At 43.7% G+C, this 18,956-nt stretch overlaps 1 protein-coding gene across 2 annotated transcripts in view; it reads right to left on the bottom strand.

Annotated features, from left to right (window-relative positions):
• Positions 1-18,956, bottom strand: part of LOC112455283 (LIM domain-binding protein 2) — an 85,732-nt gene that overhangs the window by 21,286 nt on the left and 45,490 nt on the right. For both annotated transcript variants that reach the window (XM_025017089.1, XM_025017090.1), the window contains exon 2: positions 1,894-1,993. In XM_025017089.1, coding sequence (XP_024872857.1) covers positions 1,894-1,993 — 100 coding nt within the window. The remainder of the gene's footprint in view (positions 1-1,893; positions 1,994-18,956) is intronic.

The following is an 18,956-nucleotide window of genomic DNA, read 5'->3' as shown; positions in this document are numbered from 1 at the left end:
GAGACCTCCCAGGGAAGAAGACCGGTTGTCCATCCGCGACTCGAAGATTAATGAACGCGGTACTAGAAGCGGAGGCTCATTAGAACGCATTAACCTCGGGCGCTTTCTTTTTTTCTTCTCTCGCATTACTCAATCCTAATGACATATTGACCACTACTCCGCGAAGTATCAAACCTTCAAAAAGGAATATATATGATCGCTGCTGCCTGTCGTAAATTGCGAGTCGTTGATGGGGAATAATTTTCGACGTGTATACGTAGCACAGACTTATGAGTACCCATACAGAGATAGCGACGACAAAGCGATTTATATTCAGAATCGTTACAAGGTTCCATCATATTTTTGATTTTACTAAAAATGTCAAAATGTAGGGCATATTACTTTAAATGTATTCCACTTAAAACTATCGTAATATCGTGTACAGAAATTTTAGTTACATTATAAAAAAATATCTTGTAAATTTTTGGTGTTATTATTCTATTATAATTTTTAAAGCTAACTTTAATTAGATATATATTTATCATTATATGTCATTTTTTTTCATTCTATATTATTTTATCATTTATCATTGTATGTCATTTTTTTTTCATTCTCTATTATTTTATCATTCTATAAATATATTGATGGAACAGCATGTGATTTATTTGCAAACATCAAAATCAAAAGTAAGCTAAGCTCACGACGCCGCGATAGCACAGTTTTCTTTAGCATGTAACCTCGATTAATCTTCGACGGTCCAAAATCGACCCGATGAATAGAACGACATGTGCGCGAACAACAATGTGTTCCCTGGATCATATCTTATCGCCATTATCGTGAATCTCTCAAAAGAGGTTGGTTTATCTGCCGGCGGAATATGGGCCAGATAATTTTATAGTGTAACAAAAAGCCGCGAGCGCGGGGCTTTAGAGGAGAAGATTTCCCTTACTATGTTTCGGACGAGAGCATTTTCCGCGTAAATAACTCGTCATTCATCTTGTGACTTTGCCGAAGGCGAAATAATTGTGAGATGTGATCAAAGCTATACGCACTTATTTATATTGTTTTCGTTTGTTAGTCTCGCGCATTATATATTTTTTTGTAAATAATTCCATTGGAATATGAATGAGACTTGGAATCTTTCTCGTTGTATTTTTCGCATAAATACGACAGAAAAGTTGATTTTGAAGTTATGCTCAAGCTTTTTTCACAACACAAACGTCAGAAGCGGATGAAAATTGCGAGCGATTTAGCAAGCGCGATTAAACAAAACGGCGTGCAATAACCTTTATCAAAATAACGACATCTCGAATTGCGATAAATATAGCGCGTTCGATTAAGCATACCGTAAATTTCGTCGCGTTGACCATTTCGATACCGCAAATATTTTTTTCATCGTTTCAAAGAAATATTTATTTTCCAGGTTTTACAAAAAAAACCCTTTCCCCTTTGTTTACGTGATAATCGGAAAATTGACAAAACCATCGCGTATAATAATTGTAGTCTATTAGGTATCAGAAATTTTGGGTCCTGCATGTGCCGCGAGTGACAAGACTTTTTAATTTAATCACACACAAAAACGATATGTTTTACAATTAAATGCGACTGAGTTTGGCGTCTGGTGTATCCATCAGCCTCGTTCAACTTTTTACTTCGTTTTTTTTTTTTTGAAATTGATATTAAAGACACGTTTGCGGGATTTGTCTCGTGAATAATTTATGGAATCGATCGCGCATCAAACATGCGAACGTGATCGCATGCGTGCGCGCGCACGGATAAATCGCGCGAATATACGAAGGGTCGACAAAGGGTAAGTGAGACTCGCCGGACTCTCGTACATACATCAAATACGCGCAATAATACACGCGAGTGGAAACGAGGAGAAAAGAGAAATGAATTCGAAAGTGTACTTACCTCCGTGCGCTGCGATAACCTCTTGTTCAACTCGTGGAGCCTGTAGTCCGGTTGGCTGTAGCCATAGGCTGGAGTATGCCTCCTGGGGACAGGCAACGATCTGTCAGATCAGACCGATCGCTCATGTTAGGTGTGCTGTGTATAGCGTGTTATTTTCGCGTGTGTGCGCGTCGCGAATGTTTCATGCATGCAACACGTCGTCCCGGTCGCGTCGTGCGTCGTGCGTCGCGCGTCGCGTCGCGTCGCCACACTGCGCGAATTTTCGTAAGGCCCCGAGGGGTACGTGATTAATACTACCGGTTGGTCGGCCCTCTCCGAGCGCGGGCACGTCGCAAAACGCGCTCGGACATGGCACAGATTCGCGAAATGTAGTTTACGACTTTCACCACGACCGCGCCAATTCTCGATCCCTTTAACTCGCCGCGTTACGGAAGCGGAGGTTTCAACCGGCACTGTAGTGTCGAAGGGCCCGGGCGCAACAACGCCGGTCTCTAATCGACTTCCTCGAAAAAACTTTGAGAAATTATTACTTTAGAGTCGCTGGATATTATCGAAATCAATTTTCCAGAATTCTGGAATAAGGATGCTAGGTTATTATATTGTAACAAATTAATTTTTGCAAGTTCCGATTTCTCTCAATGACATTTTCGAGATTCAAAAATTCCCAAAATTCAGGTTTGTTTCCCTAGTGAAAATCCCGTTAAAAAAAGTATTTTTCAAACATAGTTCTCTCATCGAGACAGTTCGGACGCTCCTTTAAGATAGAGAAGCACAATTTAATAAAGTTTTGGCCTAGAACTTCGGTGCAAGTTATCTTGTGAATATGAAGACTTTTAAAACTGATTTTTAAATAATGCATGCACGTAATTGTGTATCGACGACGAAAGTTTAGTCGCTCAGCTGGTGAACTAATGCTACATCAAATTCATAATGACACGAAGGTCGTCATGTTTATGCTGTCAGTTCAATTGTCGGCGATCATTTAGACGCCAATAATTTAATGTCACGGATCAATTATAACATTATCAAACATATATTATACCAATTGGATATTGGTATGTCTAATTTTCACAAATTAACCGGTACAACGACGAACTGATTGCAATAACTTTGCAATGACGAACGTAAACGTGAATTTATTCTGTATTTTTTTTATCTTACTTGAATATTGTTATATTTATCATTATTGTAAAATCTGTTAATTATATTTATTTAAACAAACGATTCGTTTCTTTCTCTCTCGACTGAGATCAAATCTAAAAATTTCTGAAACGTTTATTCTAATTGTAAGTCGAAATAAATCATTGGCACAACATTTTCTATGATGTCCTTTTCATCTGCATAATTTTCAATACAAGAAGCACAGAGGATACAGTTACATGCCTTAATCAATGGCTTCCAAATCATCGAGGATCAAACCCTCGGCGGCTCCCGGTCGGTCCCGTGGAGTAGCAGTTGGTTAACCGGCGGGTAATTAACGTCGCGTTGATAATATTTAGTGCTCAGAATGCCCGGGATGGTGTTGTACCGCGCGCATATTCGCGCCCCGAGGCCGGACGAGCGATCATTAAGAACCGAGTGCGGTGCGGTGATTAATAACAAGAGTACGCAGAATATTCCAGCAATACAGAGACTCCGAGCGCGCCGCATTTCCGGTATACGAATTTCAGGAATACGTTCGACCTATACGATCGATACTATATTTAACACGTTACGCGTTTGCTCGCGACATTTCACGCGACGCGCGTAACATTCCGATCTACGAAAAAGAGACGAGTGGGTAAAGATCGAACGTTCAGAAAAAAGTGAACGCTAAGCCTATCGATACAAGATCATGTGAGATTTCTTGCTGCCTGGTGCATTCGGACGAAGTCGGACTTTCCCCCGAACTCGTGATATCGACCTTCGTGATACCTACGTGCCATGATTTCTTCCGTGTATCAGTGACCTTGTAAAATCGCTATGCTAATTATAACGCGCTTAGCTGCGGCGAGAGACAAAGATAAACAGAGTAGACATAAAACGTTCCTGTAATACCTAATGCAGGAATGATAATTGCGCGCGGACTGCTAAACGTATGTGCTGCGTCTCGGACTTGTTCCTTGACTGACATTGCAGAAGTATACGTTATTGCTTTATTAAGATTCTATAAAATCCACCACAGAAGAATTTCTGTGATTTTCCACCGGATTTGTGATGTCGGTGCTAAACATCCGGTAATGCGAATGATGCCGCGAGAGGGAACGATAATTTTTTCCGCCGATTGCTGAGCTAGGTGGAATTAGTTTTAATTAGCTAAAACATTGAAAACGTGGTCAAATGGGTTTCGACAAATCAGGATGTCAAAAATAGCCTTCGACGAAAAGATAAGACGGTTCCTTTGACTCTTCATTCGATCGATAAGATAAATCGCTTGAGCAAAGATTTCTCGAAATCTATGTCACGAGAAAGCATTAAAAACTGCATATAGATAAGCGTCTAACTTTGCGATCTACATGATAGATAAATATATGGACAAACAGATATGCCAACTTCTCCTATATGTGAAAGTAAAACCAACGTGATTGATTAAATTGAGAAATATGTTTAGCGATAACTTGAAAAGAAAAAGATGACAGAATATTAGATAAGACAGAGTCAAATAATAGAATGAATAATTGCGAATGGTTGACAGATCGGATCAAGACGCAGGAGCAAGTTTGACATGATTTTCTTTTTTCACGAAAAAATACTCTCCCAAGATCGATCGTGTCGGAAAAGAACTTGGACTTTCTCGTCTCTGGAGAATCGACGCTATGGGACCCCGGCGAACACGTCACTGCGTCGCACGCGTGTACACGCGTGCGTGTGTGTACGTACGTGTGCGGAGCAGATTTGCCAGGGGTGAGTCGAGATCTCAAGGGTTGCAGGGGTAACTCACTATCGTGTACGGTTTATTGGGGAGTGACGGGACGCGTGGACAAATCTTTCGTCCCGTTCGCTGTATCGTTCGATCAAAGAACGATTGCTCGACGCAACATATTACAATTAATAATTCTAAATATAAAAAAAAACATTATCAAACAAAGAAATAAAACGTCACAGTAACTAGAAATTTTTATATTAACAAAATCACGAGTTATTTTAATGCATGTAGTTAAGAAATCAACATATTCTTTTAAAATAAACTAGATGTAAAAAGTTTACTTAAGAATGGAATTAAAATTATATTAATAATTTTTTTTTCTTAAAAATAGTCTTTTCATTTGACACTCGCAATTTGTCACGTTGAATAGTAATCGCGCGTAAACTGATGTAACGCGATGACGGACGCGATTACCTCCGGAACTGGCGGACACATCGGAAAGAAGTGCGCATCGCCTGACGAATCGGCCGCGACTTCGTAAGACGGTATTGAATCGCGCTAATTTAGTTCGATAATGTAATTTCACGCGGAACACGTAGCGGCCGTAGAGTGCCGTCGTGCAATAACCCCGGCGTGCGCGCATGTAACTCCCCGGCTTTTCATTCAAGACGTGCCGCACGATCGAACTAATTAATTCGTCGCACGGCACCACGGCCGGTGCGGTGCGGGTTGCGCGCGAGCGCGCCCGCCAGAATTTTTGCCCGCCTTCCTGCATCCCTGCTGTCTGTCTATCTCGAATCCCGGGGCAGAGGATCGTGACAGATCATTCCGTCGATACGGAACTAATCCGCCGAGTGAAAAACTAGTGCCTAACACGCGCGCGCGCGCTCGAGTCGGCACGCGGCCTAGAATTTTTCAAGGCTGTGCCCCTTAGAAACGACATGTATACACTTGCTGGACTATAACGAAATATTCAAAGGAGATTTATTACTTTCTCTATCATTAATATTTTTTTTTATAGACTATTATCATTCCTACGTTGTATAACACGTATTTTCACAAACGTCCTTGCAGATGCTTCGTGGAACACGTAATGTCTATATCTCGCATAGAATACGCTAAAATTGTGACATTGTTGTGTGAAGACATCGTTGCTTAATGAATAAAAACACAATTTCTTGATATTCGCTGCGTTCTGAAATTATCTTTTCAGAGGTTCTATTAAAGAGAAAACCTTTCTCTCGTTGCACTTGAAGTGACTAGTTCAATGCGAATTTATTCATTGCACGTCTAATACCGCTAGGCTACCATAAACACTCAACGTAGATAAGATAGAGCCATTAATCAGGGAATTGATCGATTTCAAGAGCCGTTGCGGTATATTCATCGTTGAAATATAATAATATTCAGCTCGACGTGGGGATCTGCGAGTAATTTTCCTTCTCTGACGGAAATGACCTCAATTTTCCTAAGAATTTTATGCTCGTCAAAGTAAACAAATTTTTTTTAACTATAATTTAGCAATTTACGAAATTTGTGCACATATATATAACGATATTTCGTAAATCTTATGTATGTAAGTCTAACATAAACGTTTTCGTTGAGGCAATTTACTCTTCTTGATTGCAAAAGACGGGCATAATTCATCGTTACTAAAATAACATTGGCACGGGTATCGATCGCCATGCGGTTATCTTGCGCGACGACTCGTTCCCATCGATACTCGGTTATAGCATCGGACATTTACGTTCGATAAGTCCCCGACCCTTCCTGAAAGTTTAGACATTCCGAGTTTTCGAGAATCTGTTTACTTCTCCAACGTGACGATATTTCAGATTGTAACACGTGAAACAGTCGCTAGCCAGTTCTTTCCCTAAGTTCGCAAATATATACGTGTATGTCGACTACGAGCATTCGATAAATTCATTAATTATTGAAAAATCCGTGCATATACGTAATATAATATACATATAGTCGGAGTCGAAATAATCAAGAATGATATGCTTTCTGCTCTACAGATAATTTATTTAAAATTTAAACAAAATTCGTGAGATTATTTTGTATTTTCCCAGCACGATTATATGACTCTGTACTTTTTACTTTTGACGCATGTTTATCGACCGTGTTAACCGCCGCGTGCTTGAAAGGGTTAAGGTAAGGGGTCAGGCCGCGTCCGATTACTCCGGTCGGCACCGTACGACGCCCCACGTGCTCGTGCCGGAAGCGGCATCGGCACGGCGCGGCGCGGCGCGGCGGCGTGGCCGATATCTCGTCGCAACCCGTCGGAGTCCGCGGGATTTGCAAACAGGTCGCCGTGGGTGGCTTCGCCCGTTATTAAGCCGCGGGAGTTAATGGCTTTAGTTTAGTTCGCGTGGCTAATGGGCGTCCCGACGCGCCGCTCCGCACCGCACCGCACCGCACCGCTTCGCTTCGCTCCGCGCCGCGCCGCGTCGTGCCGCGCCGTTGGGAATCAGCTGACCGGCCAGCTGGCCCGCATGGCTCAGCTCGGCACGTCGCGTCGTGTCGCGTCGCATCGCACGGAACCGCTGGTTGAGAGCCGCCGCCTGCAGGGGTCTCAGATTGGGTTAGCAAAGGGCGCAGTTTGGAGCGAGGGGGCGGCGGCGCCGAGGGAGAGGAGTGAGAAAGAGAAATAGAGAGAGAGAGAGAGAGACAGAAGGGGAGATAGAGAGAGAGAGACAGAAGCGGGAACCGGGGAAACGGGGGACAGCAGGAGGGTGTTATTAGGGGTTGCTCATGGGGTGGCAGTACGATCAATGCCAGGGAGTCATGCTAGCTCTCCCAAACCCCTCCCGCGAAGTCTATATATAGTACGCGAGTACACACATGTATAGAAGTTCGCACGTAGCCGGGCATGTCGAAAGAGCACGCGTGCGTATGTATGCACATGGGGTTTGTCTACTAGTTAGAGAAAGAGAGGAGGGACGAGATGAAAACGGGGAAGGAAGAATGAAACGCGCGAGGCGTATAAACGCACGTGTGTGGACCGGATATTTTGAACTCTCGCGGACTCGGGGCATTATCCGTCGCACGCGGCGTGTTTTCCGCGTGTCGCGAACGAGAGTTCGCTAGCAGATTACTAAACGACGACACAACGACAATATCGAGTCCATTGATGTGCCCGCGGGATCCGACGAATTGTTCCCCGTAATAATATCTCGCGGTGATATTTTACGTGCAGATCGCCCGCATCAGCAATTATTAAGCCTTAAGTGGAAATGGAATCGGTTAGTTGTAGCAGAAAATCAGTCTTAAACTAATTAACGACTAGGAAAATGATTAAGCGCCGCTTGCTTATTTACGCATGACGTGTCGCGTTTTTTAATCGTTATTTAACATAAGAGAGCGTTTCCTTTGTATCGAAAGAAAACTGACATTGTTTTTAATTCGTCTCTAGAGCGTAATGGCCTTTTTTGCAACGAGAGGAAAGAAGGCGCGAGGCCCATGGTATAATTCGCACGTGTCGCAGCATTCTTTTCCATCTTTTTAGAGGCAGGATGGTAGAGCTAATTGCTGTAGATGAAACTGTTAAATTGACCCGAGGACAAATGCGCGATGCTTCGCAGACAGTGCCGCGGGGCACTCGCGTATACACGGTGCATTATGCGCTTCAAAGTGACGCACCGCGTGTAATACGCAATCTGCATGTCATAAGGATAATAATGGAGAAAGGGCACGAGCAAGCTCGTTCGGGGATGTTATCACGAGCTTTAGCCCGTGCACACGCACGCGGTGTGCGGCAATCCGGTGTGGCCTAACTGTCGAAGGACGGCGCGACGCAGCATTCGCTATTAACGAACCTTTCGTATTGATCGAAGGGATGGTTCTGCCGAATCTAAAATCGCGCCGTCAACCACCGCGGCCGTACGAGAGAGAAATCTGTCTCATTTAGAGTCGAAGCACAAATAATAATTTATATTTTAAGTGTATAAATATTTTTGTCGTCAAATATATATACGCGATATGATACAGCATTGTGTCAGGAAGTAGTTCAAAGTCAAAGGAAGAAGTAATTAAATAATCAAGTATTAAGTAATCGAAAAAGTTGAGAGTGATACGAGTAATTGTGATTCTGGATCATCTCCAATATAATATATATAAATAAAAAGAAAATATCACAGTTATACAATTGAAAACACAATTAAAAAGTGTAATCCTTTTTGCTATATCGCGAGGAGGAAATTTTGCGCTATGTATTATATTGTCAAATCTAATGTCTAATTTCTTGCGTTGAGACGCACAATTTTGTGATAGAGTCTTGTATGTAAAATTAAATAATAAACACGGTCGTTGTTATTATCATTTCTAGTAACGAACACCGGAGCAACTCTTTTAAATTGTTAGGTATTTTGAATGCCACCGTGAGCAAGCATGATAAATAAAATCTCTCGGATCGTAGATAAGGGCAGCGCGTGGGCTCCTCTTAATTACACGCAGAAATTCACTCGCTGGTCCAGGTTCGGAATAACAGCCGACTCAGCTTCGCCGCCGCCGCAGCAGCAGAAGCAGCAGCAGCGGCGGCAGCGGCAGCGACGACCGTTGAGCCACCCACCTTATACCCTGCTCGCAAGGACTTTCCGTCGCTGGCGCAGCAGTAATCGTGCCGCCACGCCAGCAATTTATCGCTGCCCATGACGGCGTTTTATCGGCGATATTCGTCCCTTTTTCCGCCCGGACCCTGGATAATTCACCTGGACCTGGCAATCCAGCCCGCTCTCGCTCCTCTTCCTCCCACGCGGAGATGGATGAGGAGCGGACCACGATTCCCTCCTCAGGCATATTTTGTTGGCACCTCGGCCACTGCGATTCGATCATGGCCAATATAACTTCCCCGAGGCTGCCATGCGATCGAGTTACCCGCGGATACTGACGACGGATTGACGGACAAGCGTGTCGTGGGAAAGGACGAAAAGCGGTCGTTCGGTCGACCGGAGAGAACCGCGTCGCACCATCGTTTTGCCCCAGCAGCGCCATAAAAGAGCAATAATCGCGACACGCGGCTCGCTTCGAACTCGGGCAGCTCGGGCTGGCCATTGCTGGAAAAGTGAGCGGCATGAGCCTCTCCGTGATGAAATCGCGCGCGGGCAGCAGCAGCGGGTTAGTTGCGCTATAGAACAGGAAGAAACGATTTCGAATCGCGTGGGACACTTGCGACCACTACGTTCAGACGGGAAATCATTTTTTAAACGACGATGATTGTACGAGTTTTTATCAATTTTTATCTTGGTGGTTTTTAGAAAAGCTTTGATTGTTTGGTTTTATAACAAATCGTGAACAAAACATATCATGATGTATAATATTATATTACACTACGCTTCATATAGTCCAATAGTGACAAACTATACATATTTTTAAGCTTTTTTGTACCATTCACTCTCGGTCGAAATGGCAAACAAAGTGGTTAAAAAATACAAATTGTGAGCTCAAAAATGACAATAATCTATAATATACAGTTGCTGACAATACAAGTTTTCAATTACCTTATGTAAAAGGCCGAGAAGCTTTTTCTTTTCCAAAAATAATCCACGAAATAATTTTTAATTTGCTAAGATCCGCGATTTTTGTTATTCTTTTTATTTACTAAAAAAAAAACACAAAATCAAATTTTTAATCGCACGAATAATCGAATAATAAAAACGTGAAAAATAATTAATTATAACATGGTTGACTTGCAATATAAATATTCAGTAGCGCTAAATATTTGGTGCGCGATGCCGATATAAGAAGTTTCGTCATACTCTATGTCGAAATCCACGCAGCAGACGAAACACCTTTAGGACAGAAAGGAGGAATCCTTATTTCGTCACTTACGGAGAGGCATACATTTACAAACAGCTTTAGGAATGACCGAAGAACTTTCATTATATCGCACAATGTTCTTCTGGCTGTTTATAAAGTATGTGCGTTTAATTATTTCCGTATAACTATTTCCGTATAAATAATTTTAATGAGCAAATCTCGCGTTATATCAGTTTGTCGTTTATTTCATCATCAATTTTAAATTATAGATCGATAAAAAAACGTGAACCATAACGCTTTAACACCGTACTGTCAAGTAGCTATATTTTACGGTTATTGCTTCAATATTGTTGCAAACAATAACGATACGCGAGCTGTCAATGTAATGATGATATGAAAGAAAAAAAATATATTTATATTTATATACAATCGCGTATACCGTGAGATATAAGCAGCGACCTTTCGTGATTTATGCGCACCTCGATAAAGCAAATGCTCCTCTGGATGCGAGCAAGATGCATCGAGGAACGTGAAAAAGATAAATTTTGCAGTCCGATCGGCTACTGTTTTGCTCCGATTGCCCCTTGACCCCCGACGATTAGGTATCAATTAGCGGTACGAGCCTTCTTTTAACGAGAGTCCAAAAGGCAAGCTGCAAAATTGATAATTAATACCGAGCGATAAAAAAGGTGGAGCGGCCTCGCGATCTCACATTTTAACCTTCGCCGCAGAATTTCTCGCGATCATGTCTTCGTGATTGATGAATATGTGTACGAATGATGAATGTGCTAAATAACCATCCATTATGTCTACCTTTTTTTTAAACAACATTTATGTCATAACATAGATAATGATTATTTAATTACTATCTCGCTTATGTTCCAATTTATCGATATTAATGTACTTTGACGAAAAATTATATCAGCTTCTGTATTTTCAAGTCGCTGTTGACGGTGAAATGTGTGGACAGCGTTTCTAAAAGATTTTTAAACTCGAATAACATTCAACTCTAATGAAATTTTTTGCGACACGCGCCGAAAATCGTTTTGTCGCTTATGGTGTTTCATAAAATTGGGAGATAGCACATTATAATTACGGTCGCGGCATACAAAACAATATAAAGGCACAGATATATATCGTACAAGTAGTTTAATGAAAATATTAGATTAAATTTCTGCTGCTAGTAACAAGGTTTTACCGGCGCACATTGGAAATCGCATTATCGCTTGCTTTGCTCCGCGAAAATTGGTAGACGCGATATTTTAACTGTAGTAAATATACACGACGCAAGTAGTGTTTGGCGAGCGTGTTAGATTGAATTTTTGCTGCTAATGAGATTTTCGCGACGTACATCGAAAATTGCGTTACCGCTTTTGCTTCGCGGAAATCGCCGGACGGTGCCTTTTAACTTTGCCACGATGACACATTTAAAAATTCGATTTGTAAGATGTCGTAATCGATATACATATCTTCCTAAACTCTAAATACGCCAATGACAAAATGATTCATTTGTAAGAAATTGTTTGCAACAATATCAGCTTACAGTAAAATATTTACCTACTGTGTATATCCTTGCGATGAGAAAGCGATCCTTAAGAAAGCGAGAATACGATTGCCGAGATTGAATGATCTACTCTGTGCATTCGAACGAAATGACGGTGTCAGAAAACGGTGACACATCTGTTCGGGCTAAATTGCCGTGGGATTACCGGGTTTAAAGATGTTACACGATCTTGAGGAACCGGTTCGGTCATACGGTTGAAAAAAGACGTCGCGGATCGTTTACCCCCCTTGTCGTGTCAACCCCGTTTCGACCTTCGTTTTCGCCTTCGTTTTCTAGTCTGGACGTCTCTCCGCAACCAGTTTCGCGAATAACACTTCTGTGTGCACGCGCAAATGTGCGTGTGTAGTTAAAAAATCCGTGTTAACGTAAATGCGCGAGGATCAATAATCGTTACGTCGAACACCTAGCAGAGAATGCCTCGCGTGGTAACCCATAATGCTCTTATTGAAATAAATGGCGGGTTGTGCGGCGCGCGGTCAACGATTGCGATAATCTCTACAATCCACGAAGAAACGGAGAGACCCGCGATGTAATCGTAGTATCAAATTTCATTGCAAACATATTATTATCATCGCTCGATCTCGACCTCTCGCTGATTGTAGGACTGGTTGTACCTGTGGGTGAACGCGATACAAAAAGTGCACATCTCCGTTATGAGTTAGTTTACTTTATACACTGTACTTTGTATCACACACTTGATTTTCGTTTTTTACTCTCATAGCGAAAAAAAGAGCCGTCAGAGAGGTCGATTTGAGTTCAGCATATTCGATCGGCCGACGGTAGCCGATGGCATTAATAAACGCGTGTCGCGGATAGTCACGGCTTAAATCCACTCGAGCCGGCTCGTCGTTCAAACAGAACGACACGATTACGCGCGGCGCGGAGCCATTCAACGCGCACGCGACATATCGCGCGATTAAAACGGCACGGGTAATTTATCGTCGCAAGGTAGAGACCCGGGCGACGACAAAGGAAACGCAAAACGAAAGGCATCGCCGTGGCACACCGTCTCTCTTATTACCGGCGCGTTAGCGGCTGTTTACACGGAAATGACGGCGCGATAAATCCGTGGTGTCACGGCCCATCGTGTTGTCCACAGGGCTGGAAGGCTTATACCGGTTTACGGTAGGCGGGTACCCCGTCGCGGCTCTACGCCGATAAACCACCTCCTCCTCCGGTGTTTATTCGGCTATCCTCTCGGAGCGATTTAGACGTACCCAATCAACCCGCCGAGATTGATTCGCGAATAAATTTACGCGCTTCCGCGCGGTATGATTACCGCGTACGGACGCGCGATAATTGCGCGTGCCGCGTCGCTCTATTATTGATAAAATAATTATCGGCCGACGACATCGCGAGGGATTAGAGTTCACGCGGCGCCCCGAATTTCGCGTCCGACAAAACGTGGGCTGTTTGAAGGAGCGAAGAGCGACTGTCGATTTAAATTGGGAACGTAGTATATAGTCACAGTAGTGGCCAACGCTATTATTTTTTTAAGAGCGCGCGGATTAATTTGCGATCGATTATACGCAGCAATCGCGCGTTGCGTCCAGATGTTCTTCCTACTTTACAAAGCGCGCGGTAGCAAAATGTGAATTTGTCCAAAATATATACGATAATACATATAAAATATGTTGAATACAGTTTGCGTGTCTAGCCGAGAAACTTGTTCCATTAATATAGCGTGATTTGTGGATATTCATATATAACGCGTGGCCGTGATACATTCTGACTTCAACCGACGACGATCCTGCAGAACGGCGCACGCGGCGATGACGCATCGTTACTATTAGATAATTCTAACCACGTGCGGCCGGCAAAATTAATTTTATTAATTTAAATTGTCAAATTTTATTAAATCGAATTATCACCGTCTTTATCAAGATTTTTATCGAAAACCCCGATGCTCCGGTAAAGTTTTGTAGAACGCCAATGACGGATTCGAAAACGGGTCGATCGTCACGCTAGAGATGCATCTCGCAATTTAACAGAGAGCCGAGATGTGTCTTTTTGGCACGAAAGCATAATAAAACGAACATCGACCGCATAGAAAGAGAGGGAGAGAAAGAGAGAGAGAGAGAGCGCACGCCAATCCCCTTGACTTTTTCCGCAAAGTTGAGAGCAACACGTCGCGAAAGTAGCGCGCGACAAGTCGCCGCGAACGCTCGGAGCTCGCGCCATGTGTGTGGGAGGCTGCTAATTTATTGCACATTAACGTCACTTGCTTTTGACGAGCGAGCGGACGAACGCGAGCGGGGAAACCACGCGAATGCGTCTTCGGCGCACGCGTCTCGCGGCCAGGGGAATTATTGGCTAACACGGGCGACACGTGAAATTTTGGCCTAAACCAAAAGAGAAGAGATGCCCCCGGCCGATGCCAGAGCGACGAACGCAAGACGATAAAACGTTCCAATGAGCAGCGGTGAATCATGTTGTTACCGTTTTAATCTGTCGTCTGTCCCGCGATGACATGCGCGAACGCGCCGAGTCACCGAAACGTGACTTCGAAAATTGCCGTGAGGCGCATATGACACATCCTATTCAGAATACGATCTCCCTCTCGTTGCCGCTGATAAAAGACGCGAGGCTTCGAGACAAGGAGCGCCAATTTTCAGCGAGTTCAATTTCCGTACAGATACAATTACCGCGTGGATACAGGAGAGAGCTCGAGCTTTACGCCAAGCATTCAGCTTCCATTGTCGCGGACGCGAACGCGGAATTCACTGCGGCGTCGAAATACGAACTTGCCGAAATTAAATCGGTTCCAATCCCCGGTTTTAGCACCTCGCACGGTCCGCGTGCGGCTACCACGTCGGAGATCGCCCGCGTTCAACGGATTTATACAATTTATAAGGGTCCGTGATTAAGTTAATATCAAAAAGCGACCGTGTCGCTCCGTGGTTACCATTACGCTATACATATATATAGGTATACATATATATGTCATTATGCATAAAACACTCGTCTTAATATACATCCTGACCCGGATACTCGCGCGCGCGCGAGCTGACGCCGTCTAATGCACCAACGTGAAAATAACAAAGTTGAAATTTCGCGTACGCGGCACGGGTTAGCGCGTCTCGCTATTGTGCCCCCGCTATTCTTGGCGTGATAATTCGGGACGAAGGACGGGAAGAAGGTTGGCACCAAAAGCTACCGTTTTCGCCGCGCGCGCGGACGCGGTTCGTGACTTTTGACGCGATCGCGAGGAAAATCGCGCGCTCTCGCGCCGCTCGCGCGTCTCGCTATATCGTTACCCAGTCTGTTAAAAGTGAGCGCAGCAGCACGCGATGACGACGAGGAATCCCTGGCTTCCTCAGCCGCACTCTCCGTCGTCCTTAATTGGGTTCATGCACCGCCGTCGCTGCTGCCGCCGCCGCCGCCACCGCATTAATAAATGCGGCCAGGCAAGTGCATTCTGCGCATCGCGAAGTCCAGCCACGCGCCGCGCGCGCTTACCCCAGCGGGCCCTTATAAAGGCTCAATCAGTCTGATCCCGATTGAGTCATTAATTGCCTTAAAGAGGGCAAGGTCTTGCCTACGGCACTTGGAGCGCAAAACCGCGTCCCCGAGAGCGAGCTGCATCTCCCTCGGCTTAGCTCGGATAAACCGATGCGAAGCGGACGCGTTGCCGCAGGATGCTCGAGGAATTTACCGGCGTTTTCGAAAAATTTTTGGAGGTCGCCGAAAATTAAAAAGTGTAAATCCGCATTGCGCGGAAATAAGCGGCTTATGAATTATTTAGCGACATTTTTTTATTCTTTATTTACCAGATACTTAACAGAAATTCAAATTAGCATCAACTTTTAATTACGCTAGTTACGCGAAGTGCAAAACTGTCATCGTACATTTTCGAAACTACAGAATCAATAATATTTCTCATGCATATATGCTTGACACGTGCTAACGCAATATCGAAAACGATTTGATCGGTCGATCGATTTTCTTATAATCAATGATTTTCGTCAATTATATATATTCATATATTTATTATAGCTGGATTTGTTATAGGTATATAAATATACGAATGAAAATTTATTATATATACATAGTACACAAGCAAGAATTTAATACCACGATATGATATTCTATCGACTGCATAACTTTCGAACTAACTTTTATTGCTTTCCGATGCAATAAGACGAAAAGATGGATCATCTCAAGAGAGAGACCTGACGGCGGATCGGCAGCTATTTCCGAAAGGGTAATACAATTCGAAAACGGAAGAGCGGCAGAGAGAGCAGATATGTTGACGATACGTGAATGCAAGGCCGAAGTTACTGCAAAAATTACATTTTGCTGCAAGCACCTATATTTGTTCTACGCACAATGCGGCTCGCCGAGTTTCCGCGACTTCGTTCGCCTCTCCGATGCGCGATGGCACCGTTAGATAACTCGCTATTCGTTATCCTCGCGATACCGCGCGCGGTTACGCGTTACTCGAGGATAGATAAACAGATCGCGGAACGATCGCGCGACACAAACTCGCGCTCGGACGCCGAATTTGCAAACTGCAGCCAAGATCAACAATCCACAGATGACGAAACTAGAAATCGAGAACATCCGCAGCGATCAGTGACGCAAGACGCAACCAGTTGTTACTGGCCGACGTATCGTCGAAACACGATACGACACCAAAGACGCGAGTCAATTCCATTAAGTTAATTTAGGTTCAGCGTCGAAATGGAAAAAGGATGTGTGTTTTGAAGCGCGAAATATGCGTAAATCCGGAAAAATTTAATTGGAGGTTTAGTTAAATTCATCGGTATTTATCTCTTGTTGTTAGTTAAACAGTGTCGAAAGACAAAAGATAAGTGGATATGAACTGTAATAAAAATTGGCACAACTGAAATGAAAGGTAAGAGAAGAAAATCGAAGTAACAAGAAATAACAGATGCAAAATCATATAGTTATTCACTCTTACATTTTATCCGATGATTTTTAATTGATGTCAGAACAAGTTGAACCGAGCGAAGATCGCCGCCGCTAAGAACAGATTATCATTCGAGGGTATCATTACACGATGTCGCCGGCAATGCAACGGTTGAGGACACGATATTCTCTCGCATGTATCACATTGAGGGAGGGAGAAAGAGACGGTGGTACTTCTCTCTCTCCACATCGCTATCCCTTCGTCTATTCTCGCGCAATACGCCTCCAGGCGCTTCCATAACTTCGCTGTTGCAAGATTTCTCTACCCTTCGTTGGAATTCCGTTTGTATATAGGGTGTCCCATAGATCCCAAAGGATCTCTAGCGTCAACACACACACACACATCAATTTTCGAGTTAAAAACAATTTGAAAAAGGGCTTTTTTTCGAACTGAATTTCGATGAAGATTGACAAATTATATATTTTTGGAGTAATTTTAGGTGGAGTTCAATAAAATTTTTATTTAAAACTTTATTACCAAGATACATGCAAAACAGGATTGGAAGATTGCAATAAATGGTGACCTTTTTAATCGACTCCAAAATGCCAAAGATTCTGTCATTAGTATAAGTTGTGAGACGTCTTATACATATATCCAATAATTTTGAGACGCCTTATGCATTCAAAGGCAACTTCCTCCGTACCGGCAATCCTTCTTCATTCGCTCTCACATTTGATGTATTGTCAAGGGGTACTTTTACTCTTTCTTCTTCGTCTCGAACATGCTACCCCCGCATATCGATAACAGTGGCAATGCCATCGTTATGACAGAAAGACCAAGTTTTCAAAGTCTTTCTATTTCTGTATTCACATTCCGCTTCCTATATATCTTGTGTGTGTATGTGTGTATGTGTATCTTCTACTGTGGAAACCGATGCGAAATTAATGAGGTGCTCAGGCCGATCGGGAGTGTCGTCGTGCAACGACGGCCGACGGCGCGACCGAGACGCGCGTTCCCGAATGGTTAAAAACCTTCAAACGCGGGGAACCGCGACGCGTCGGGTTGCGTCCATGATTTCGATCCCGGTTCTATTATTAATGATGATCGGTTAACCATCGCCTTCCACTAGGCAGTACAAACCCCACACACGCGTGCAAAATCGCGTGTCGCCATGCGTGAATTTTGGGATTACCCATGCGCGTGCGTGCGCATTGCGTAAGGAGCTAGCTTGCTTGCTTGCTTACTTGCTTGCTTACTTGCTGGCCTCCGCTGCCGCTGGGCGTACGCACGTGCGAGGATGAAATTAGCCGATACCCCTTCCTCTCCTCAGCCTCCTCCATCACCGTCATCTCCTCTTCCTCCACATCTTCTCCTTTTCCACTCTTCCCTTTTCCGCCGGTTTCCCAAACCGCGTCCAGACTATGGAAGCCGTTTTCTTCGCCGTTTTCCTTTTCTTCTCCTCCTCCACCCTCCCCCTTAACCCTGCCTACCGTCCTCCCTCTCTCCCGATGATGCGTGTAAACATAGGTCGTGCATGGCGCGCATGAGACCAATTTTAGAAACGACGTTTTGTCTCGCGCGGTCTAAGACCGATGTCTCTATCAGTCGTCTGCCGGAAACTTGGAGGGTGAAAATCGGGGGGGTGTGGAAAGGAAAAAAGGTCGGGAAGAGAGAGAATGATTTCCGTCGCAGCTGTTACCAATCCCGTCTGCCTAGAGTGCTCCATTAATTCCAACAATTGTCTATCGTATCGCTTTGACGCGCAATTATTGACTATTCCCGACGTGAAAAAAAGATATGGTGATTTAAAGGAGTTACCTAAAGAAATTCATTATGACCCTTTACATTGGACCGAGCGCGTGGGTACCCATCACCCGGAACTATTCTGTTTAATATTTCGTTTCGCCAAAGAAATTCATAACTTAAGCGATCCTGAACGAACTAACATTGTAATATCACGTTCAACAAACGAATGTAAAAGTAAACGCGCGAAATATTTATTTGACAAAATTTCATAGGCGCTG

This window comes from Temnothorax curvispinosus, unplaced genomic scaffold (genome assembly GCF_003070985.1).
Source record: "Temnothorax curvispinosus isolate PA1 unplaced genomic scaffold, ASM307098v1 QBEX01005984.1, whole genome shotgun sequence".
NCBI lineage: Eukaryota > Metazoa > Arthropoda > Insecta > Hymenoptera > Formicidae > Temnothorax > Temnothorax curvispinosus.
This window is presented reverse-complemented; position numbering and strand designations above follow the sequence as displayed.